General features: G+C 41.0%; 1 protein-coding gene across 3 annotated transcripts in view; it reads left to right on the plus strand.

Moving 5' to 3' along the window:
• RNF150 (ring finger protein 150) overlaps positions 1 to 24,857 on the plus strand; it is a 284,272-nt gene that overhangs the window by 155,666 nt on the left and 103,749 nt on the right. For all 3 annotated transcript variants that reach the window (XM_055405718.2, XM_055405717.2, XM_055405719.2), the window contains one exon: positions 14,901 to 15,151. In XM_055405718.2, the coding sequence (XP_055261693.1) occupies positions 14,901 to 15,151 (251 nt within the window). The remainder of the gene's footprint in view (positions 1 to 14,900; positions 15,152 to 24,857) is intronic.

The raw sequence follows: 24,857 nt of genomic DNA on the forward strand, positions 1-24,857 counted from the left end.
AAGACCAAGGAGCCTTATAAACTTGATTCACTTTCCTGTTAGTCTAGAATCATTTCATACCAGTGTCTGTCACAACCAGTTGCTCGAATTTATGGGTCCAGCCAAAGTGGTTTCCATTTTGGAGCTTGGGCTATGGGAAGCTGTTTACTGTCCACCAAGGTATATCATCAAGTTCTGTCATTTTTTACATGTTTTCTCAATATATTAATAATTAGTCTTTTAACTGACCTTAATACTCATGCGACGAGTTGACTCACTGGAGAAGACTCTGATGCTGGGAAAGGTTGGGGGCAGGAGGAGAAGGGGACGGCCAAGAATGAGATGGCTGGATGGCATCACCGACTCTGTGGACATGAGTTTGAGTGAACTCCAGGAGTTGGTGATGGACAGGGAGGCCTGGTGTGCTGTGATTCATGGGGTCGCGGAGAGTCGGACACGACTGAGTGACTGAACTGAACTGAACTGAATATTATTTGTTGAATTCGTAGTCCATGTCATCTCACCATAGTGAAAGCTCTGTGGGGACTCCCAGCTTCTAGAAACCAAAACTAATAAACTTTAATTGCTTTTACACAAGGGATTTTCCAATATGAACTTTTAATAAAGGAAACTTTCACTTCTAATTTTCAGAAACTACTGAAAACAACTTTGGAGGATACTATAAAGGAACTAGAGATGCACTGAGTAAAGTCATGAGGGATTTAATAATTATGCAATGAACTGAGAACTCCAGGTCATTTCTACCAAACATGAAAAATTATGAAAAGATATGATTCATATATATTTCTCTATTCTGTGTAACAGTTCAGAAAATAAATATCTAGAAGTTCAGTAGATCCAAGATAATATGATAGTTTTTCAATTGTAAGTTCTGGCCGTGCATTGTTAAAAATAGTCTCAGTTCAGTTCAGTTCAGTCGCTCAGTTGTGCCCGACTCTTTGCGACCCCATGAATCACAGCACACCAGGCCTCCCTGTCCATCACCAACTCCCAGAGTTCACTCAAACTCATGTCAATTGATGTGACTTTTCCCATTAGTTCAAAGGAGAACAAAACACAAATCCATGTTTGTGTTGATTATGTGACTGTTTCAAACTGATCCAATTTTCATTTTTCACTACTTTAAGAGAACAACATGAGTTGGGCCGTTAATTGCTAATTGTTAACCCAGGTATGTTCATTTTTTCCTTCAAAGATTAATTTTTTTATTTAAATGCTGTAGTTTCCTCTCATTGACCAATGTGTAGTGAAAAGTGCATCCTTTCATGTTGCATGAATGGGACTTTGCTCAGCATGGGCCTCGTGGCCCTCAGCTGTTTCGAAGGGTCCCTGTGGTGTTCAGGCGCTCTGGGTTGTCCAGAAGCTCATCCTTTGTTTCTGGGCCTCAAACCAAGGTTGGCGTGTTCCTTCTCAAGCCTGCTTAGCTCCTCTGGTCTAAGTGCAACTACCTGGAATGTTTAATTATATTATAGATGGTATTCATGATAATAATAACTATTAATATTTATTAAACACTATACTCTGGGTTCTTTATATGCCTTATCTCATATTAATTCTCACTCAACCATTTGGATTTGGTACATTTACTATTAGAGTCTTGGAGAAAACCTGAAGCTTGAAGATTTAGTAAATCTTCCAAGGTCACCCAGCTAGGCGGTACAGTAAATGATTCTGCTAGTTAATTTCATTGATTAAATTGCTAGGAAGAGAATGCTTGGGAGTTTTGATCTCTTGTAATCTCCTGCCCTGCAGTTCCATTACTCTGCTCCTTAATGAGACTTATACGTACACTGGTTTTTGTCCAAACTAAAATTAGAACTTAAAACATTTAATATGTAAACAGAAGGTTCTCTCAGCATTATTATAGGTTCCAATAAAAATTGAATTATTGTATAAGTCAATTTAGTATTCTACAATTTATTTTATGTCAGCATGGACTCTGTCATTTTTAACTATTTAAAATTCTCACAAAAACAAAAAGTAAGTTATTTTTTAGTCTGATGTGCTGACTGTTCTACAAAAATACTTACAGGTGGGCTATAAATAAAATACCTTATTTTATATTCATCACTCCCCCTACAATTATTACAAATTCACAGAAAATTCTGCACACTTGTAAATTAGGGGAAAATAGGAATATTGTAAAAAATGCGAGTCATTGATCATCTCAGATGTACCTGAAGAACTAACATCAGTGAGTTCATTACTAGAGCTTTTCCAAAGAAAATAAGGTTGGCTGTCGTTAGCATCTCCATTAAAGATTTTTTTTTTTACTTCATAAAAGTTAGTTGTTATGGAGTCCCTCTAAGTGTAATGACAAATCTCCACTTAGGGGATCTGGCGCATAATTAAAGTGCACTTTAGAATTAAATGAAAGAAGAGCAGACTAACAGACAGAACAAATTAGTGGTTACCCATGGGTGAGGGAAGGGAGGAGGGGCAGTACGGGGGTGGGGGAGTTGGTGCAGAGAGAGTTACTATGTGATTGTATGAAATCATGTGTGTGAAACTTCCAAAAATTGTTAAGGTCTATAAAATTAAAGAATCAACACGTGACACAGTTCAGTTCAGTTCAGTCGCTCAGTCCTGTCCGACTCTCCGCGACCCCATGAATCACAGCACGCCAGGCCTCCCTGTCCATCACCAACTCCCGGAGTTCACTCAGACTCAAGTCCACAGAGTCAGTGATGCCATCCAGCCATCTCATCCTCGGTCGTCCCCTTCTCCTCCCGCCCCCAACCTTTCCCAGCATCAGAGTCTTTTCCAGTGAGTCAACTCGTCGCATGAGGTGGCCAAAGTATTGCAGTCTCAGCTTTAGCATCAGTCCTTCCAATGAACACCCAGGATCGATCTCCCTTAGAATGGACTGGTTGGATCTCCTTGAGGTACACGGGATTCTCAAGAGTCTTCTCCAACACCACGGTTCAAAAGCATCAATTCTTCGGCGATCAGCTTTCTTCACAGTTCAACTCTCACATCCATACATGACCACGGGAAAAACCATAGCCTTGACTAGACGGACCTTTGTTGGCAAAGTAATGTCTCTGCTTTTTAATATATTATCAAGGTTGATCATAACTTTCCTTCCAAGGAGTAAGCGTCTTTTAATTTCATGGCTGCAATCAGCATCTGCAGTGATTTTGGAGCCCCAAAAAATAAAGTCTGGCACTGTTTCCACTGTTTTTCCATCTATTTCCCATGAAGTGACGGGACCAGATGCCATGATCTTTGTTTTCTGAATGTTGAGCTTCAAGCCAACCTTTTCACTCTCCTCTTTCACTTTCATCAAGAGGCTTTTGAGTTCCACTTCACTTTCTGCCATAAGGGTAGTGTCATCAGCATATCTGAGGTTATTGATATTTCTCCCAGCAATCTTGATTCCAGCTTGTGCTTCTTCCAGCCCAGCGTTCCTCATGATGTACTCTGCATATAAGTTAAATAAGCAAGGTGACAATATACAGCCTTGACACACTCCTTTTCCTATTTGGAACCAGTCTGTTGTTCCATGTCCAGTTCTGACTGTTGCTTCCTGACCTGCATACAGGTTTCTCAAGAGGCAGGTCAGGTGGTCTGGGATTCCCATCTCTTTCAGAATGTTCCACAGTTTACTGTGATCCACACAATCAAAGGCTTTGGCATAGTCAATGAAGCAGAAATAGATGCTCTTCTGGAACTCTCTTGCTTTCTCCATGATCCAGCGGATGTTGGCAATTTGCTCTCTGGTGCCTCTGCCTTTTCTAAAACCTGCTTGAACATCTGGGAGTTCACAGTTCACATATTGCTGAAGCCTGGCTTGGAGAATTTTGAGCATCACTTTGCTAGCCTGTGAGATGAGTGCAATTGTGCGGTAGTTTGAGCATTCTTTGGCATTGCCTTTCTTTGGGATTGGAATGAAGACTGACCTTTTCCAGTCCTGTGGCCATTGCTGAGTTTTCCAAATTTGCTGGCATATTGAGTGCAGCACTTTCACAGCATCATCTTTCAAGACTTGAAATAGCTCAACTGGAATTCCATCACCTCCACTAGCTTTGTTCCTAGTGATGCTTTCTAAGGCCCACTTGACTTCACATTCCAAGATGTCTGGCTTTAGGTCAGTGATCACGTTATCGTGACTATCTTGGTCGTGAAGATCTTTTTTGTACAGTTCTTCTGTGTATTCTTTCCACCTCTTCTTAATATCTTCTGCTTCTGTTAGGTCCATACCATTTCTGTCCTTTATCGAGCCCATCTTTGCATGAAATGTTCCCTTGGAATCTCTAATTTTCTTGAAGAGATTTCTTGTTTTTCCTATTCTGTTGTTTTCCTCTGTTTCTTTGCACTGATCACTGAGGAAGGCTTTCTTATCTCTCCTTGCTATTCTGTGGAACTCTGCATTCAGATGCTTATATCTTTCCTTTTCTCCTTTGCCTTTCGCCTCTCTTCTTTTCACAGCTATTTGTAAGGCCTCCTCAGACAGCCATTTTGCTTTTTTGCATTTCTTTTCCATGGGGATGGTCTTGGTCCCTGTCTCCTGTACAATGTCACGAACCTCTGTCCAGAGTTCATCAGGCACTCTATCAGATCTAGTCCCTTAAATCTATTTCTCACTTCCATTGTATAATCATAAGGGATTTGATTTAGGTCATATCTGAATGGTCTAGTGGTTTTCCCTACTTTCTTCAATTTAAGTCTGAATTTGGCAATAAGGAGTTCATGATCTGAGCCACAGTCAGCTCCTGGTCTGGTTTTTGCTAACTGTTTACAGCTTCTGCATCTTTGGCTGCAAAGAATATAATCACTCTGATTTCGGTGTTGACCATCTGGTGATGTCCATGTGTAGAGTCTTCTCTTGTGTTGTTGGAATAGGGTGTTTGCTATGACCAATGCGTTCTCTTGACAAAACTCTATTAGCCTTTGCCCTGATTCATTCCGTGCTCCAAGGCCAAATTTGCCAGTTACTCCAGGTGTTTCTTGACTTCCGACTTTTGCATTCCAGTCCCCTATAATGAAAAGGACAACTTTTTTGGTGTTAGTTCTAAAAGGTCTTGTAGGTCTTCATAGAACCATTCAACTTCAGCTTCTTCAGCGTTACTGGTTGGGGCATAGGCCTGGATTACTGTAATATTGAATGGTTTGCCTTGGAAACGAACAGAAATCATTCTGTCGCTTTTAAGATTGCATCCAAGTACTGCATTTCGGACTCTTTTGTTGACCATGATGGCTACTCCATTTCTTCTAAGGGATTCCTGCCCACAGTAGTAGATATAATGGTCATCTGAGTTAAATTCACCCATTCCAGTCCATTTTAATTCACTGATTCCTAGAATGTCTATGTTCACTCTTGCCATCTCCTGTTTGACCACTTCCAATTTGCCTTGATTCATGGACCTAACATTCCAGGTTCCTATGCAATATTGCTCTTTACAGCACCGGACCTTGCTTCTATCACTGGTCACGTCCACAACTGGGTATTGGTTTTGCTTTTGCTCCATCCCTTTATTCCTTCTAGAGTTACTTCTCCACTGAGCTCCAGTAGCATACTGGGCACCTACCGACCTGGGGAATTCCTCATTCAGTATCCTATCATTTTGCCCTTTGTTACTGTTCCTGGCGTTCTCAAGGCAAGTATACTGAAGTGGTTTGCCATTCCCTTCTCCAGTGGACCACATTCGGCTGTGGTCCATGTGATCAGATCGGCTAGTTTCCTGTGATTATGATTTCAGTGTGTCTGCCCTCTGATTCCCCCTCGCAATACCTACCGTCTTATTTGGGTTTCTCTTACCTTGGTCATGGAATATCTCTTCACAGCTGCTCCAGCAAAGTGCAGCCGCTGCACCTTACCTTGGATGAGGGGTATCTCCTCAAGGCCGCCCCTCCTGACCTTGAACACAGAGTAGCTCCTCTCGGCCCTCATGCGCCCGCGCAGCCACTGCATGTTGGACATGGGGTAGCTCCTCTCGGCCACCGGCCCTGGCCTCAGGCGTAGGGTAGCTTCTCACGGCCGCGCCTCTTTGCCTGGTCTGTTGGGCCGGGGCCGGCGTCTCCCGCGTCTGCGCCGCCGGGGCCGGCGTCTCCCGCGTCTGCATATGTTAATTCATAAATTATGATTTTGGCTTCATTTAAAAAAATAAAGTACAGTTTAGTAACTCCCAGCATTTGTCATATTTCAGGTTGTTAGCAAAGCATTAGGAAGCACAAATGACCAGTTTCTGCTCAACTACTTGGATGAACCTTCACTGTTTTTAACTGAGAGGGCTTCTGCAGAAGTCATGTCAGCTAGTTTGCACTATAGGTTATCACTTTGGTTCCTGAATGATCAATTTCTATACTCCTAAACTTGTCCTACTATGAATTTGTTTTTATCCCCTGGAAACGATTTGTATTGTCCAGATTAAGACTGTGGTCCAGACAACATCTTTCCCATTCCCAGCAGGTATATAAATACACAGGTTTCAAGAAGGACACATGGGTTTCAGGATATATTTGGCAGTGGTAAGACAATCAGTTCAGTTCAGTTGCTCAGTCCTGTCCGACTCTTTGTGACCCAATGGGCCGCAGCACGTCAGGCCTCCCTGTCCATCGCCAACTCCTGGAGCTTGCTCAAACTCCTGTCCATCGAGATGGTGATGCCATCCAGCCATCTCATCCTCTGTCGTCCCTTTCTCCTCCCGCCTTCAATCTTTCCCAGCATTGGGGTCTTTTCCAATGAGAAAGACAATAATGACACTAATAAAACCTACCAGCTGTATTGTGGTTTTATATGGCAGGTCCTGTGCTAACGTTCTTCACTATGAATTACCTCCTTTGATAATCGGACAGGATATTTCCCTGTGTATTTTTTCTCAGTGATCCTGCAGTAAGATTGCTAATAGAGAATGACTGTGGAAAAGAGCATATAGGAGGCATGAGGAGAGATATTAAAGACATGAGAGGAGGGCATGGCAACCCACTCCAGTATTCTTGCCTGAAGAACCACTTGGACAGAGGAGCATGGTAGGCTACAGTCCACAGGGTCACAAAGAAGTCGGACACAACTGAAGCATATAAAGATATGAGCTTATAAAAATATGAGCATGTAAACATAAAGATATGAGGTCATCACTTAGACAAAGGGAAAGCAGATTCAGAATAGAGTAGAATGGATGTTCTGCATTATGCTGAGTGAAAAAACTAAGCCAAAAGCCAATCTCAAAATGGTTACATACTGCATGATTCCATTTATATAACATTCTAGAAATGACAAAATTACAGAGATGGAGAACAGATACGTGGACATCAGGGGTTTGGGAAGGGGAGGGCGAGAGGGAGGGGTTCATTCGAGGAAAGGGATCATAAATTTCAAGTGAAAACAGATGACTGGTGAGATTTTTCTCTTAGCCATGTTCCCATGATGAAGTGGGGGCATAGAAAAAAGCAAATTTTATAGGGCACTTTCTATGGAGAAATGGAAGAGTAAGGGGGTTGAGTGTTTTTAGAGGAGTTCTTATCATTATGGGCCATGTGATCTAGGTGGTAAGAACAGAGGGAAGCCAGGAGGAAGCTGATGGGCAGTAAGAAACTGGCATCTTTGAGATCAGCTTTAATCTCAAACAGAGATAATTGGCTATAAACCAGTACAAAATAAAAAATTAAAAACAGAGCGAGACCATGTTCCTTGACCATAATGTAACAATAACAATAATAGTGATTACAAGTGGGTAACTTTAAAGGTCACATATGTTTGGAAACTAAATGCATAGTACTAAATAACCTTTTCCATAGGAATGAAATCTGCTTCTTCAGATTTCAAAGTCATACAAATAAACTTTATTGTACAGTTTTCTTCATATAAGGCTAGTGTTTATTAGGCTTATCCTTAGATATTTTATGGCTTCTGTTGTTATATGTATAGATCACATTTTCCATTATATATTCTGGTTAGGTATTACTGGTGTATAGGAACCTCCCAGTTTTTGTATGCTGATCTCAAATCTTGTCTTTTACTGAACGTTCTTCTAACTTTAATAGCTAAATTATCTTGACATTTTAGGTGGTCATGTGACTCCTCCAAATAATGACAGTTGAAGCTCAACATTCAGAAAACAAAGATCATGGCATCTGGTCCCATCACTTCATGGGAAATAGATGGAAAAACAGTGGAAACAGTGTCAGACTTTACTTTTTGGGGCTCCAAAATCACTGCAGATGGTGATTGCAGCCATGAAATTAAAAGACGCTTACTCCTTGGAAGGAAAGTTATGACCAACCTTGATAGTATATTAAAAAGCAGAGACATTACTTTGCAAACAAAGGTCCGTCTAGTCAAGGCTATGGTTTTTCCATGGTCATGTATGGATGTGAGAGTTGGACTGTGAAGAAAGCTGATCGCTGATGCTTTTGAACTGTGGTGTTGGAGAAGACTCTTGCGAGTCCCTTGTACTGCAAGGAGATCCAACCAGTCCATTCTAAAGGAGATCAATCCTGGGTGTTCATTGGAAGGACTGATGCTAAAGCTGAAACTGCAATACTTTGGCCACCTCATGCGACGAGTTGACTCACTGGAAAAGACTCTGATTCTGGGAAAGGTTGGGGGCGGGAGGAGAAGGGGACGACAGAGAATGAGATGGCTGGATGGCATCACCGACTCTGTGAACATGAGTTTGAGTGAACTCTGGGAGTTGGTGATGGACAGGGAGGCCTGGCGTGCTGTGATTCATGGGGTCGCGGAGAGTCGGACACAACTGAGCGACTGAACTGAACTGAACTGAACTGTACTCTTCCTTTCCTAGACTTGCTGCTCTAATTCCTTTTTCTTTGCGCCAAACATCCTCTTTAAACATTGGCTTGTGCATGTGTGGGTGCTAAGTTGCTTCAGTTGAGTCTGACTCTTTGTGACCTTATGGACTCTAGCCTGCCAGGCTCCTCTGTCCACGAGATTCTCCAAGCAAGAATACTGGAGTGGGTTGCCATGCCCTCCTCCAGGGGATCTTTCCAGCCTAGGAGTGGAAACCATGTCTCAAGTCTCCTGTATTGGCAGGCAGGTTCTTTACCACTAGCGCCACCTGGGAAGCCCTAAATACTGGCTCATCCTTGTCTTATTCATGATTTGAATTGAAAACTTCTAATGTTTTTTCCATTTAATGCACTATTTCTAGGAGATGCTTTGTATCACATTAAGTAAATTTCCTTGCATTTCTTTTAATAAGAATGAGAAATGGGTGCCGTTCTCGACATATGGTTTCCTTCTCTAAGAAACTGGCTGCTTGACATCTCTCCATGTGAAGTCAGAGAAAAGGGGAGATAAGATCTGGGGTGCACATACTCAGCCATTTATGGATATGACCTTGGAGTAGCAAATACCATCTCGACATCTCAAAGGCCAAATATGCATCACGTTGGCCACATCTAGCTAGCTTCGAGAGAGGCTGCTGATGATTAATGCTTTTCACTCAACAGCCTGTGCCCATCTGAGACTCTAACACCATAGAAGTGCAAGACAGCAGATGCTGGAGGACAGATAGCTACACCAGACAACCATGTGCTGTACTCCTTTAATTTGTTAATGTACTGAAACGCATTAACACATTCTCTAATATTACATCACCCTCACCTTCCTAGGATAAACCTCTTGGGTCATGAATATTTTTTTACTATATGGTTGGAATCCATTTGTGAATGCTTTTTTTTTTTTGCATCTGTGTTTATTAAAAATAATTTTTAAATTAATGCAGAGAGGGACTTCCTTGGTGGTCCAGTGACTAAGAGTCTGCTTTTACAATGCAGGGGACACAGGTTTAATCCCTGGTCTGAAAACTAAGATGCCACATGCTGTGGAGCAGCTAAGCGGCAACCAGAGAGTCCATGCAACGAAAGATCCTACATGACACAATGAACACTGCCCTAAGACCCAGTGCATCCAAACAGATAACAAACATCAGTGCAGAAGGTGATAACGCTTCACGTTCCTATGGTACACTGAAGTTTTTGTAAGTCATTCCATATACATTATCTCACTTCAGAATACATGGTAATTGGAGCTGACTCTTTTTTAAAAAATAGCAAAGTAGATATTAAGTGTTAGAAAATATCTACAAGTGGAAACTGCAGGTTTCTCTTAGTATTGACTAAATTCTAAGGGACAGTCCATGAAACTAAAATGAGAATTAGATGAGAGGGAGGATACAGAGAATTGAAGAAGGATTTTTGCTTGCATGACTTCGGAGGGATTTTATCACTCTCCAGATGCACGAGGAGGAATGGGACTGCCGGCTCTGTAAAATGTCTAGCCCTCTGCTGGTTTTCTACGCATTCTGTTGACAGAGTTTAAACAACCTGGTTTTGAATCCGTAAGTAAAGAATTTCCCTGGCATTCAGCATTCTTAGGCTTGTTGAACTTTTGATTCCTTACTTCTGCACATGTTCCAAATTGTGCTAAGTTGCTTCGGTCGTGTCCGACACTGTGCGACCCTACGGGCTGCAGCCCACCAGGCTCCTCTGCCCATCGGATTCTCCAGGCAGAAATACTGGAGTGCGTTGCTATTTCCTTCTCCAAATTAGATGATGACAGTTGAGCCCACGCCCAGGAAAGGGAAGCACTAAAACTCTGGGCCTGTCCTGCTGTTTGTCTGGCAACCGGGTCATCTGTGTCCTGGTCACGGGACAGGGCTGAAGAGCTTTTCCAGGATACACGATAATTACACAGCAGTGATGGCTCAAAAGTAGAGTGCCTTTAGGAAGAAAATAGATGGTAGGTTGACATCATTTTGCAAAAAGAGGCGCTCTGTATGATAATGACTGGGCATCAGAGTAAACATAACATGTTGTTATTTAGTTGCTGCAGTTGTGTCCAACTCTTTGAGACCCCATGGACTATAGCCTGCCAGGCTCCTCTATCCATGGGATTCTCATGGCAAGAATACTGGAGTGGGTTGCCATGCCCTCCTCCAGGGGATGAACTCTCATCTCCTGCTTGGCAGGTGGATTCTTTACCACTGAGCCACCTGGAAAGCCCCAGAGTAAACATAGAATTGCCCCAATAGCAAGGCCTCTTTGTTGATTTTACCCATATAAAATATGCTTTGTTATCTTCTCTCTCCCGAGTCTCAGAGCCTTCTGGGTGTCATAGATTTGATACTTAGGGCAGCGCTTACCTCTGAGGAGAGCTCTCAGCTGGGCTTTCAGGGCTCTCTCTCCCCATCACCCCTGCTTCTCCCTTTCTCTCCCCCACCCCCACACACATACCCTCAGAAGCAATTACACTCTAAGCTACCTGGAGCGAATCTTCTTGCTTCTCTGGGACACTGGCTGCATCTTCCAAAATGAAGCAAAGATCTGGGAATTGTCTGAAAACCCATATTGGTGCACACGTCTCATTTGAACAGATTAAATCCTATAGCAGCTTTTGGCCCTAGATTTTGTGCATCGACCAGACTGCTCAAATAATTCATCAAGTCCCCTTTGTACCATTTTTAGACCCCCTAAATGCCAAAATTCTTAATGACTATTTCTATCTATTGGTATAAATGGATACCTTCAGTGTCTCTTTTTACCATGCACAATAAGTAGCCTAAAGTGCAGAGAGAAATATCTCAGAATCCCATCTATTTTTTATCAACATTAGCCCTAGAAATTCATTATGAACATTGAAAATGAATAAACTTGAGGTCCAAATGAAAAGAACCACACCATTTCCATTTTCAGTCTTTTCAAGCAGATATCATATATCGTGACGGTGCGGCAGTGGGATGAGCAAAACAGGTAGTGTAACTGAGCACTTAAGTTTAAAATAAGTACTTTAAAATAGCAAATTATACCTTACAGGAAAAGAAGATGTTTCCTTGTGTCCTGAAAGTGGGTGATGGGTAATTTAAAACTCTTCAGATATCCAAAATTTGGTTACCTATTTTTAACATGCTGAACCAAAGTTTGAAAAAAACTGTCCAGTTTCAAAGTCCAGTTCTTCACTATCAGGCTCTGTGATCTCTCTTTTTTTTTAAATGGTCTCTTATATAAATAGATAATAGGAATATTGTAAGGAGGGAAATTACTGAGTAAAGAGGCTGCTGCTGCTGCTGCTAAGTCGCTTCAGTCGTGTCCGACCCTGTGCGACCCCATAGACGGCAGCCCACCAGGCTCCCCCGTCCCTGGGATTCTCCAGGCAAGAACACTGGAGTGGGTTGCCATTTCCTTCTCCAATGTGTGAAAGTGAAAAGTGAAAGTGAGGTCGCTCAGTCGTGTCCGACTCTGCGTGACCCCATGGACTGCAGCCTACCAGGCTCCTCCGTCCATGGGATTGTCCAGGCAAGAGTACTGGTGTGGGTTGCCACTGCCTTCTCCAGAGTAAAGAGGCTACCAAATAGTAAATATGTTAAAAGCTCCACAGCTGAAAGAGCCTGGTATTAGGTCAGTGAAAGATAGATCCACGTTACAATAAAAAAAAAAAAATCCAAAAATAGACCCCAGTATGTCTGAGAATTTAGGAAAAAAACAAATTGCATCCTATCTGTCTCCTCTCTGCCCATCATGTTAAACGCAGTGTTGTTATTGAACTACATTCAGATTGCTCAAGATTTAAATGTAGAAAGTAGAACTACATTTAAAGTATAGCTAAAAGAAATTTTAGATGAATATTTCTATCATCTTTGGTGGAGAAGAGCTTCCTATGCAGGGAATCAAAACTAGAAGTCATAAAGGAATATACTGATGAAATCTGACTGCTAAAAAGAGTGAAATTGGTCTAAGTGTGAGCGTGCGTGAGTGCTAAGTCGCCTCAGTCATGTCCGACTCTGTGCTACCCCATGGACTGTAGCCTGCCAGGCTCCTCTGTCCATGGGATTCTCCAAAGTCTGAGCATACAAAGTCTTATATAAATAACCCCGAGACCTCATCTCCAAAAACAGTCTCATTCTGGAACCTTGAATAGACTCACTTGAAAAATATAAAGTAAAAAAAAAAAAAAAATCAAGTGAAAACTTATGATCTATGACTGATTAAATATCTACAATGTGGCTACAGTATTGGGATGAGCTTCACCAGGCCAGATTAGTCCAGTGTGCAAAGAAGATCCTATTTCTATAGAGACAAAACCTGCCAGAAGCTCGAATTCCTCACAGAACCTCAGACCGCATGCAGCCATTAGCCAAAGTAAACATGACGAGGGAACGAGCATCAGGATTGTCAGTAAATTCTGCAAAGTTGAATTCTAAGCCATCGGTTTCAGCATTCCCAGAAATAACGGCCAAGTCTAAACACTGTGTAGTTTTGTGATTTTTATAGTTGAGCCAGTGCAGAGGTTTTAGGAATTTAAAAAATCATATAATTGATGTCTCATACATAGACACCTTTGTATCTAGCTAGCTTTTAAAAGTATTCATTTGGCCTAAGTGAAATACCATCAAGGAATTTAGGATGGAAAAACTGCCTAGAGATCAAGGTCAAGGGAAAGCCCTAAATAGCTTCTAAGAAACTTGCAACACCCTGAAAAAATATAATCTGGTAATTCTGTCTCACTGACTGACCTCAGTGCATGGATAAGGCTAGCTTTAAAGCAGCTGAAGGGGTGTTTAATTCTGTCCAGAACCTACATCCTAATTGCAGGTTTTCAGTTTAATTTGTAGTGACCTCAAGTAATAGGGCATTTCCATGTGGAAATGGGGCCCATGAAGAACATTGTAGGTTGGATCGGAGTTGAGGTACTCCTTGAAAACTAACCTAGGGATTGTTATTCTCATCTGAGTACCAGCCACTAGTGGCATATTGAGTTGGCTCATCTGGAGCTGATATCATATCTTTACCAAAGACCCGTTACAGAGGCCTCTGAACTCCTCACCAAGAGGCTGTGCCTCAGAGTGTCATGAGGAGAAGGGAAGACGACCCAGGTATCTCAGACTGAAGAAGGGTACCACTTTTGCTTCAAGCTGTCCAACAGATAGGGGCTCCGCAGTTAGAGTATTTGAGAGTGGAAATGAAACCATCCTGGAATGATCTGTAGTTTCTCTCCTCTTTGCTTGGCATGAGGATACACAAGCTGTTTACATTAAATTAGGTAAAATAAGCAGAAGATAATTCTGAGACTGTTATTTTATGTTGGCAGGTCATATTAGAGCTTGTTAAGAAAACTTCTTTAGCAGAAACAGATGCACAGATATAGAAAACAAACTTGTGGTTATCAAAGGGAAGACAGGAGTGGGCAGGGACAAATTAGAGGTATGGGATTAACTAATTATTATGTATAAAATAGATAAACAACCAAGACATCTAGTGTAACACAGAAAATTATAGCCATTATCTTGTTAATAACTCACAATGGACTATAAGCTACAAAATTTCTGACTCACTATGCTGTGTACCTAAAATTAATATAACATTATAAATCAACTATAATAAAAAGAAAAATCTGCTTTGTGATTGCTTTGGATATTGTAGGAGAAGCCTGTCTTGGAAATGATTAATAGAAGTCTATAACTGAGTGCCCCTAGTGACTGTGAAGGGGAAGGAGAGAACTCACAGACAGATGGCATAAAACTGGGTATTTTATCCTTTGCCATGGGGCACAAAGTACCTTTTCCCCTCTGTGGCGGGATTGTGAAATGCAGCATAGAACTGTAAACTGTGCTGGTTGGGAGGGTCCATCTTTCCTAGACCAGGGCCAACAACACCTTTGGGAGCTAGAAAGGAGCAAGATCATGACCTCGCTGGTACCAAAAACATGAGTTTGTTTTAGGTTCTTTTCTCATCTATAAGACAGCAGCATCCTGCAGTGGCTGAAGAAAGGAAAATTCAACTCCATTTCTGGCTGTCAGATCTGAGAATTAGACCTGGCTATGAGTCGGGCAGAGACTCACTGAAAGAAGTCCCATTATTTGGCGCGTGTTGTGTTCAGACACTTTCCTGTGATCTTCCCTTTCTCTCATGCCCTTACACTTGCTGTCCTCTCACAACAGGTGTAGAAGACATCGTGGCGATAATGATTCCTGAGCCCAAAGGGAAGGAGATAGTAAGCCTGCTGGAGAGAAATGTCACTGTGACCATGTACATCACCATTGGAACCCGGAACTTGCAGAAATACGTGAGCCGCACCTCGGTCGTGTTTGTCTCCATCTCCTTCATCGTGCTCATGATCATTTCCCTTGCCTGGCTGGTCTTCTATTATATCCAGAGGTTTCGATATGCAAATGCCAGGGACAGGAACCAGGTGAGTAGCAGAAAGTTATAAAAGAAAAAACTTAAAAATTATTAGTAAAGTAAGACATTATTGTGCAAACTTCGGAGATCACAGAAAATGCGATGACCAAAGCCAAACTTACCTATGCTGCCCCTACTCAAGATAAACACTGTTAACATTTGCTGCAGAGGTTTTCAGGTCTTTTCCAGGTATATATATTTTAATGTCTCGCTAGCATTGTTCTGTAACATGGAGATACTTTGTCCCACATTCCTGTTGCTCATTCGTGGGACAGTTATTTACTATTTAGACAGTGGCTCAGTTGGTGAAGAATCAGCCTACAATGCAGAAGGCCCTGGGTTCAATCCCTCAGTCAGGAAGACCCCTGGAGAAGGAAATGGCTACCCACTCCAGTATTCTTGCCTGGGAAATCCCATGGCAGAGGAGCCCGGCTGGCTATAGTCTGTGGGGTTGCAAGAATCAGACATGACTTGGCGATTAAACCACCAGACACACATAAAGAGGGGAAGAGGACAGGAGTTAAGATTATGCTAATTGTAAAAATATAATGTGGAAAGAGCCAGAATTTCCTCCTTGAGAACAGAAAGAAACAAAAGTAAATAAAAGATATTTCAAAAGCAATAAATTTTGGAACAGGTAAAGCATACTCTTAGTATAAAATGCAAAAGGTATAACCCAGGTCTCCCACATCACAGGCAGATTCTTTGACATTTGAGCTACCTGGGAAGCCTGACATGATATACAATGAAAAGTAATTACATTCCCATGTCTGTCCCTCAGTTATGCAGTTTTTCTCTCTCGAATATCTTCTCACCCAAAGAGTTTTCTTACATGCTTACAAACACCTCTGTGTGTGTGTGTGTTTGTGTGTGTTTAAACAAATAAGAGCACATATAAATATGCACCAGTATTTCTCACTTCATCCTAGAGATTAACTCCTATCAACACTCAATCCAAGCTGTCTCCTCATTTCTAATGACTCTATAGGCAGACTTTGGAGATACTGTGGGTTTGATCCCTGACCGCTGCAGTGAAGCCAATATCTCAGTAAAACAAGTCGACAGGAATGTTCTGGTTTCCCAATGCATATAAAATTATGTTTACACTATACTGTAGTCATAACATTATATCCAAAAAAGTGTGTGTACCTTGATTTTAAATACTGCCTAAAATGCTAACCATTATCTGAATCATCAGCGCATCATAATCTTTTTGCAATAATAACATCAAAGATCACTGACCACATATTACCATGACAAATATAGTAATAATAAACATTTGCAGTATCGTGAGAATTTTCAAAATATGACACAGAGATACAAAGAGCAAATGCTTTCAGAAAAATGGCACCGATAGACTTGTTCAATGCAGGGTTGCCACAAGCCCTCAATTTATAAAATACACAACATCTGTGAAGCACAGTAAAATGAGGTATGCCTGTAAATGTTTTATTTTCTGCATATACTACATTTATTTAGCCAGCTCCTATCAATGAATGTGTTTTTCCTTACCAAAAAACAAAACTGAGCACACACACACAAATGTGCCTGTGACACAGCACGTTTCTGAGTATATCTGTATGGTAAATTCTGGAAGTTTTATGGCTAGGGCAATGGTATGTATATTTTAAACTATAATGTGCTGTGTTTAGTCGCTCAGTCCTGTCCGACTCTTTGCGACCCCACGGATTGTAGCCCACCAGGCTCCTCTGTCCATGGAATTCTCCAAGCAAGAATACTGGGCTGGGTTGCCATTCCCTTCTCCGGGGGATCTTCCCAACCCAGGGATCAAATTCAGGTCTCCCACATTGTAGGAGGAGTCTTTACCATCTGAGCCACCAGGAAAGCCTTTACACTGTAATGGGTACTGCCAAATTGTCTGCCAGAAAGGTTGAACCAATTTATACATGAACCAGCAATATAGTAATACTGATACTAATATAAACAATATTCGGGCAGTAATATATTAATACTGCTTATACTAACATATTGGGGCTTCCCTGGTGCCTCAGTGATGAAGAATCCGCCAGCCAATGAAGGAGACGCGGGTTTGATCCCATGGTCAGGAAGATCCCCTGGAGAAGAAATGACAAGCCATTTCAGTATTCTTGCCTGAACAATCCCATGGACAAGGAGCCTGGCAAGCTACAGTGCAGGGGTTCACAAAGAGTCGGACACAACTTAGTGACTAAACAACAAATACTAACACATACAGCAATATACTAATAACAAACAGTGTTTCCAGTATCCTCACCATATAAATGTTACAGCTTTTTTCGTTGTTTGTGATTTAATAAGATAAAAATGGTATCACATGTTTCTGATCACAAGTTCCATTAAATAGAAAAAGGTTTTCTTCTATGAAGTATCTGCTTATATTATTAGACCACTTTTCGGTTGAGTTGTTGGTCACATTGACTGATGTGTATAAGATCTTTACTGGTCAGAGTAGTTAACTCTTTGTGGGACTGCTACAGAATCCATGTTTTTCCTCTAAACTTATCATTGTCTCTGATGTATCTTTGGGGTTTGGGGCCATGCAGAAATTTGGGGGTATTACATAACTGAATCTACCAGTTTTTTATAGCTCCCAAGTTTTATATCATAAGATCTTCCATAGTCCAAGATTATAGAAAAGCAGTATTTCATCCATTGTTTTATTTTCACTTTCATGATTAAAAGTCTAATCTACAGAGAACTTATTTTGATTTAAAGAATCAAGTACAGAGCCAACTTTTTTTTTTCAGATTGCCTACTGGTTTTTGTAACTGGTGTTTATTGAATAATTAATCTTTTCCTTCTCATATTCAGAACCTCCCCCATTTAGCATATATTAAAGCTCCATATGTATTTGGTTCTGTTTCTGTGCTCTATAAAATGTAGCTTTAATCTGTCTTTTCACATTCTGATACCATGCTATTTTGAATATTTTAGCACCATGCTATGCCTCATATCTGTTCCTGCTAATCTTTTATTGCTCTGTCTTCGCTTTTTTCATGTGCATCTTTGTATGAATTTAGAATCACTTTAAGCTGGTTTTTTAATTTATAGAATACTTTAGGAATCTATAACCTAATGATGTTGAATCTTCCTATCTAAGAATGATATATGTTTCCCCTTTATTTAACTATTATTTTTATTCCCTAATAGCATTTTAAATATCCCTATTTAATCTTGCACATAAGAAGTGTTTATTCCTAGTTCAGTGTGTTGCAGCTATAAATGAAATCTTTTTAACATGGGAAGGCTTTTGATTTTTGTTTATTTTGCACATTACTATAATTTAGTAATTTATGTAGTCAATAATTTATTATTTAAAATTTCCTTATCTTAATATTAATAGTGATATTATATAGTATATATTAAATACAGGCATGTTATATAAGCTCTCAATATATTTACATACATAATCTTCTTAATAACCTTATAGTAGACAATTTTATTGTCCCCATTTTACAGAGAAGGAAACAGAGAGTTTAAATAACTAGCCCAAGGTCACACAGCTAGTTATTATTTAATAGAGACAGCAGATGAACCAATATCACAGCTTCAGAGCATATGCTGTTAACCAGTACATTACAGTGTTTGTAATTGATTGAATTAGTCTACCAGGATTACACTAATAATATGCAGTCAGCGATAGTGTATTACTTCTTTCAACTTTTCAACCTCCTTTTTTCTCTGTTCTAACTTCACTGACTTGCATCTCTAGAACCAACTAAACTAATAGTGGTAACAGTGAGCATACTACACTTAGTATTTATGGGAGCATTCTGAATTTAATGGGTTGTTTTTATCATTTCTCAATTTTATTATTTCCCCATGCAGTCTTCTAGGTCAAGATATATACTTAACATGTTATGCAAATGTAAACACAGTCCTATTTTAGTCAGAATTTTAATCAGGAATGTATTTTTAATTGTAACAAATGCCTTCCAACAGAGATAGTTCTGACTTTTCTCTTTTGATCTATTAATAGTAGTTTAAATTAATGGATTTCCTAATATTGAGCCGTCTTGAACTTCCAATACATAACTAATCTTCTAATGTGTGCTGAATTGTTCATACCTTATTTAGTCCATCACTTACTTTTTGCCTGGATATTCACCTGTGAAATTTGCCTGTAGTTTACTTTTTAGCTTTGTGTTTATTTTTGAGGCTGCTGGGTCTTCGTCGCTTTGTGCAGACTTTCTCTAGGCGCAGAAGGTTGGATGCTCCTCTCTGCTGCGGCTCTCTCACTGCAGGCTTCTTGTGGTGGCTTCTCTTGCTGTGGAGCACAGCTCTAGGAGCACCGGCTTCAGTAGTTGCAGCAGGCATGCTCAATAGTTGCAACTCATGGGCTCTGGAGCACTGGCTCAGTATTTGTGATGTCCAGGCTTAGTTGCTTCGTGGCATAAGGGATCTTTCCAGACCAGGGATCAAACCCATGTGCCCTGCATTGGCAGGCAGATTCTTATCCACTGCGCCACCAGAGAAGTCACGGTTTACATTTTGTCATGTTTAGGCAATAGTGCTACTGGTTTTTTAAGCATTTGGAAATTTTGTTCCATTTTCTGTAGTTGGGTTGTAGTGTCCAACATGGCAGTCACTATAATCATGTGTGACAATTTAAATTAATTTTAATAAAATTTAAAATTGTGTTCCTCAGTCATACTAGCCACATTTCCAGTGGCTTCTAGATGGCAGGGCATAGATAGGACATTTTCATCATCATGGAAAGACCTGTAGGATGGCCTAATTCTAGAACATTTTACAGAGCGTTGGAATTAGCTGATCCTTAATGTATTATAGGGCTTCCATGATAGTTGGTAAAGAATCCGCCTGCAATGCAGGAGACCCCGATTCGATTCCTGGGTCGGGAAGATCCCCTGGAGAAGAGATAGACTACCAACTCCAGTATTCTTGGGCTTCCCTTGTGGCTCAACTGGTAAAGAATCCACCTGCAATGCAGGAGAAATGGGTTCGATTCCTGGGTTGGGAAGGTCCAACTGGAAAAGGGAAAAGCTACCCACTCCAGTATTCTGGCCTGGAGAATTCCATGAACTATATTGGCCATGGGGTCGCAAAAAGTCGGGCACGACTGAGCAACTTTCACTTCACTAATGTGTTTTAGATTTTTTGGTAAGCCAATAAATTCAAAGTTGTTTTAGGAAAACAACTCTTTGACTTTCTATTTATTTTATGAAAACTCATCTGTTTAAATTTTCTATGGAATCTGGAGCAATTTTTTAAACATTTTCATTGCTTTTTTTGACTCTCAAAATGATGCATGTTTGTTCTAAAAATTTTTAGCAATCAGAAAAATACTAAAAGAAAACAAATCACCCATCACCCTACTGACTTGTTAACAATTAAGAACAAGACCTTCCAGACATTTAATTCCATATGTATACATATATTCAGTTAATTGTTGTCATATGTGTGTTAGGTATGCATGCGATACAGACACACATGTTAGACATATAAATTTGTGTGGTTTTTTTATTAAATGGTGAGCATTTCCTCCATCATTAAGTAATATTTAAAACATGATTTTTAGTAGCTACATAGTAGTCGGGTTCTACCTCTTAACAAAAGTGAGCAAGTTACTTTATGCTTTAGTTTTCTAAACTAAACAGGAATATGCTTTCTTTTTTTAGTTACAGTGAGGATGAAATGGCTTACTGTGTCTTATATTTTAAGGTCCCTGAGCATAATTACTCACTTACAGAGCTCTCAATGAATGGTATCATTATGACCATCATATAAATTCCATAACCATTACATACAGTTCCAACTTTGATACTTTTACTGAATATTCTTGAATTTAAGTGGATGCATTACCAGTTAGACACCAGGCAGTGAAACTAGATATGGAACAAAAAATCAGTTCAGTTCTACTGGTTCCTAAAGGTTACATTTGAAGAATCTGTACAAATATAAATCAGTTATCACAAAGATACTTACCAGCTGAGCCGACAATGATAGAGACAGTACCCCTATCTTTTTGAGTCTAGAGATAATCCAAGCAGTCTTTGGGAAATTGAGGCAAGGATGAAAATTTTAGTCTTGAATTAGTTGAGTAACTGTTTCCAATGCTGGTTCTCTTTGTGCAGGTAGATATAGATTGCATTTTCTGTCTTGACATGTGCATACTCGGTGACGTATGTGAAAAGTAAATTAGAATGGATGGCATGAAGTGGATGAGGTTTTTTACTCTGCTCCCTTTTTATTAACTCTCCTTGAATAACAGGATGTTACCTTTGGTTCAGGCAGTGAATTTGGATCGTGCTGAAAGCACTATTTCTTGATCAAAATAGACATCACACTTTAGCCCTTTTATGGAATGAAATAAGGATCTATAATTTCCGTTAGACAAATATTTCTCTTTTGATGGGGAGTGCTTCGTTCCAGTCAACAGAAAGTTAGAGTTGTATAAGCTCTAGCTTTAGTAAGCATCAGGTAAACGGAAGTCATTTATTTTTATTGAAGCATTATTGGCCCTTCCAGAAAGAGTAACTCTCAGGTTAGGTGTTGACTCACAGTCTAAAATGGACTATCAAAGGCATTAATGTTACACTTGTGAAGTATCTAGCCATTCCGGTATGTAATTGAGAGACTGAACTTGAAGTAGCCAGCAGAACACCTCAGTCTCTGCCTGGCTTGGTGCAGGTCACACTTAGAGGAAAGTCACCATCATCTTACGTGATCGTTAGCCCTTTCATATCATTTCAATGTAGCTTCCCATGGAGTAAGATTTGCTGGATGTTCTTTATGGCAGTAATGTCACTGCAGCGTCTTTAAGATGACGACATGGAGGGTTAGGGCCACAACTTAAAACGGAGAGGGAGACTTGACTGCTGTGGTATGTTTCCTAAAATACTGTTCCAAGATGGGGCTAGTTTGTGGTGATAGTTAAAGACAGACCTTTGTAGTCAGATGGGTCTGGACCACAGTGTTTGCTCTGGCAGTTTCTAGAGGTGTGATCTTGTTTGAGTCCTTACCTTTCTGTGCCTAGATTTCCTCACGTGTAAACTGGGAATGACCATTGGTCATCCTCACAGGCTTGATGCAAGGACCCAGTGAAAAAATGCATGTAGGTTATCAGAGAATTGTTAACAAGATTACATTTTTTGGAATACAGAAAGGTTTATTGCAGAGCCGGTCAAGGAGAATGGGTGGCTCATGCTCAAAAAACCCCAACCTGGGTTGTCTTTAATGGGTATAGCATCTCTTAGAAAACAGTATTTCCCTCCCAAATTTAAATAGGCAAGTTCTTACATAACTCACATATAGTTAAGTCTGGATAGGGGCTTTGTGTCACAGGTGACACAGTTTGAAATAAAATGGAATTATTTTTCCGGAGTTATGGGGAAAGGAGGACATATCAATAGACTACAGAGCAAAACACCTAGCGTTCTTGGAAAATACCGTCCCATGCAACAGTGTGTTTTAATTCACAATAACAGTGTGCACACTGTTTTTAGAAAAAGGCAAAAATAAAAGTGTTCATTTAAAAGTGTTTGCCACCCCCGCTTCAGACTCTTTGTCAACTTCCCTCCCTCTAGCTCTCCCCAGAGGAAACAAGCCTTAGCACTTCCATTTCTATGCTTCCAGAAGTTTCTGTGTCTATAAATAAGAAAAGTTCCTTTCCACATTTATTATTATACATACACAAGGACTCTGCCTTCACATGGCAATATATTATAGTGGCATCACAGGAAATACACATAAAAACAGATATGAGCCCACTTGGAGGACTGTGCAGGAACCAGGATAACAGGTGATGGGTTTGGACTAGAGTAAGCGAGATGGAGGAGCCAGGTGGGCATCAAATTAGGGCAATATTTTGAAATTCCGTGGATTCGATGTAGCGTATAAACCAGTTATCCTAGTTTATACCTGCTATACTAGCCTTGTGCTTCTAGGTGGCACTAGTGATAAAGATCGCCAGTGCAGGATACGGAAGAGACATAGGTTTAGTCCCTGGGTGGGAAGATCACTTGGAGGAGGACATGGCAACCACTCCAGTATTCTTGCCTGGAGAATCCCATGGACAGAGGAGCCTAGTGAGCGACAGTCCATAGGGTTGCAAAGAGTCAGGCAGGGCTGAAGCGACTTGGCACACACGTACATACTCTGATTATTAATACACCCCCATTTTATTCTCACAAGTGTTTTAGTCTAGATAATAACCATATGGTTATCTTATGTGTGAGGGAAACAGAAGAATCAAGGGTGCAATTAGGTCAGTTCCTGCAACATTAACTGAAATAGCAAAAGCAGAAAAAGAGGTCTAGAGGGACCAGAGAAACCAGAAATGGGGTATGGAGATTGTAGAAGCCAACACAACGCTGTGAATCAACTATAATTTTTAAAAGCAAGCAGATACTAAATAAACATTGAAAAAAAGAAGCCTATTAGATGGAGATGACTGGTAGGTATTTGATATACAAGCTGAGAATTTAGGAGAGAAGAGGTGGAGGTGGCAATATAAGAGTTATCTGTGTAGAGATGCCATTTAAATGGTCAGGACAAGGTGAGTGCCTCCTGGAAATGGGCATCCAGGGAAGAGGCCTGAAGACAACCGGGTATACACTTGTGCCCCAGTCTTTCTCCCTCCAGCATATTACCTTATGTATTTGTTTTATTTTCTTCCCAGTTCTTGTCACTGTTTGAAACCATTTCCTCCTTGCCCTGTACCTTCCCCTGCCCTGCAGGCCCTCTTATGGAGTTGAAGCAAGGGCGCTGGTTAGCAGAGACCACGCCGAGCCTCACACTCCCTCTGGATCCAGTTCTCCCACTGCTCTGCTGTTGCTTTCACTCATATCACTTATCTTTGATGACACTCTGTCCTGTTTTCTCCAGGGCCAGGCTGCTTGGGGACCTTGACGCCAGTGTCTATTTCAGGCTCCCTATCCACAGAGCTCACGGAGGTGGCTGGACCCCTGTACTCCATTCCTGAACAAACCCTGTGGCCCGGAAGAGCCCATGAAAGCAGCCCATGAGGGTTAGGGTACAGGTTGGCTTGGAGGACACACGGGACCCTTAGGTGGGCTGCTTTTCATAATGTCACATTCCAGCCAACAGAGTCTCAGCTCCGACCAAGCCCAGAGTTCTCTGCTACATAATCAAACATAGACCCAGACATAAATGGGACCCTCTCAGACAGCTACGGAGAAGGCAATGGCAAGCCACTCCAGTAGTATTGCCTAGAAAATCCCGTGGATGGAGGAGTCCGTGGGGTCACTAAGGGTCGGACACGACTGAGCAACTTCACTTTCACTTTTCACTTTCACACATTGGAGAAGGAAATGGCAACCCTCTCCAGTGTTCTTGCCTGGAGAATCCCAGGGACGGGGGAGCCTGGTGGGCTTCCGTCTGTGGGGTCACACAGAGTCAGACATGACTGAAGTGACTTAGCAGCAGCAGCAGCAGCAGACAGCTAAGTGAGGGTCTAGGATACTACCAAGGCTGATGTATTAGAAGCTAGAACCTTGTAAGGATGAATAGAGTGGTTGCCTTCTAACTCTGGTTTTGGAGCAAAGTAGAATCAGAGACTTGGGCAGGGCAGGATCAGGAGACAGAAGGACAGTCCCGTGTAGGGAGAGCTTAGGACTCTTGGGAGTCAGGAACTGGATCTAAATCACAGATATAGGAACAGTGGTCCAGCCAGCCAGGCGGAGCGAGGTGAGAGGAAGTGAGGAAATGGTGAGGAGGCACAAGAAGCCTTTTCT

The sequence above is a fragment of the Moschus berezovskii genome, chromosome 19 (genome assembly GCF_049115385.1).
Source record: "Moschus berezovskii isolate FMDL1 chromosome 19, NW_MosBer_1.0, whole genome shotgun sequence".
NCBI lineage: Eukaryota > Metazoa > Chordata > Mammalia > Artiodactyla > Moschidae > Moschus > Moschus berezovskii.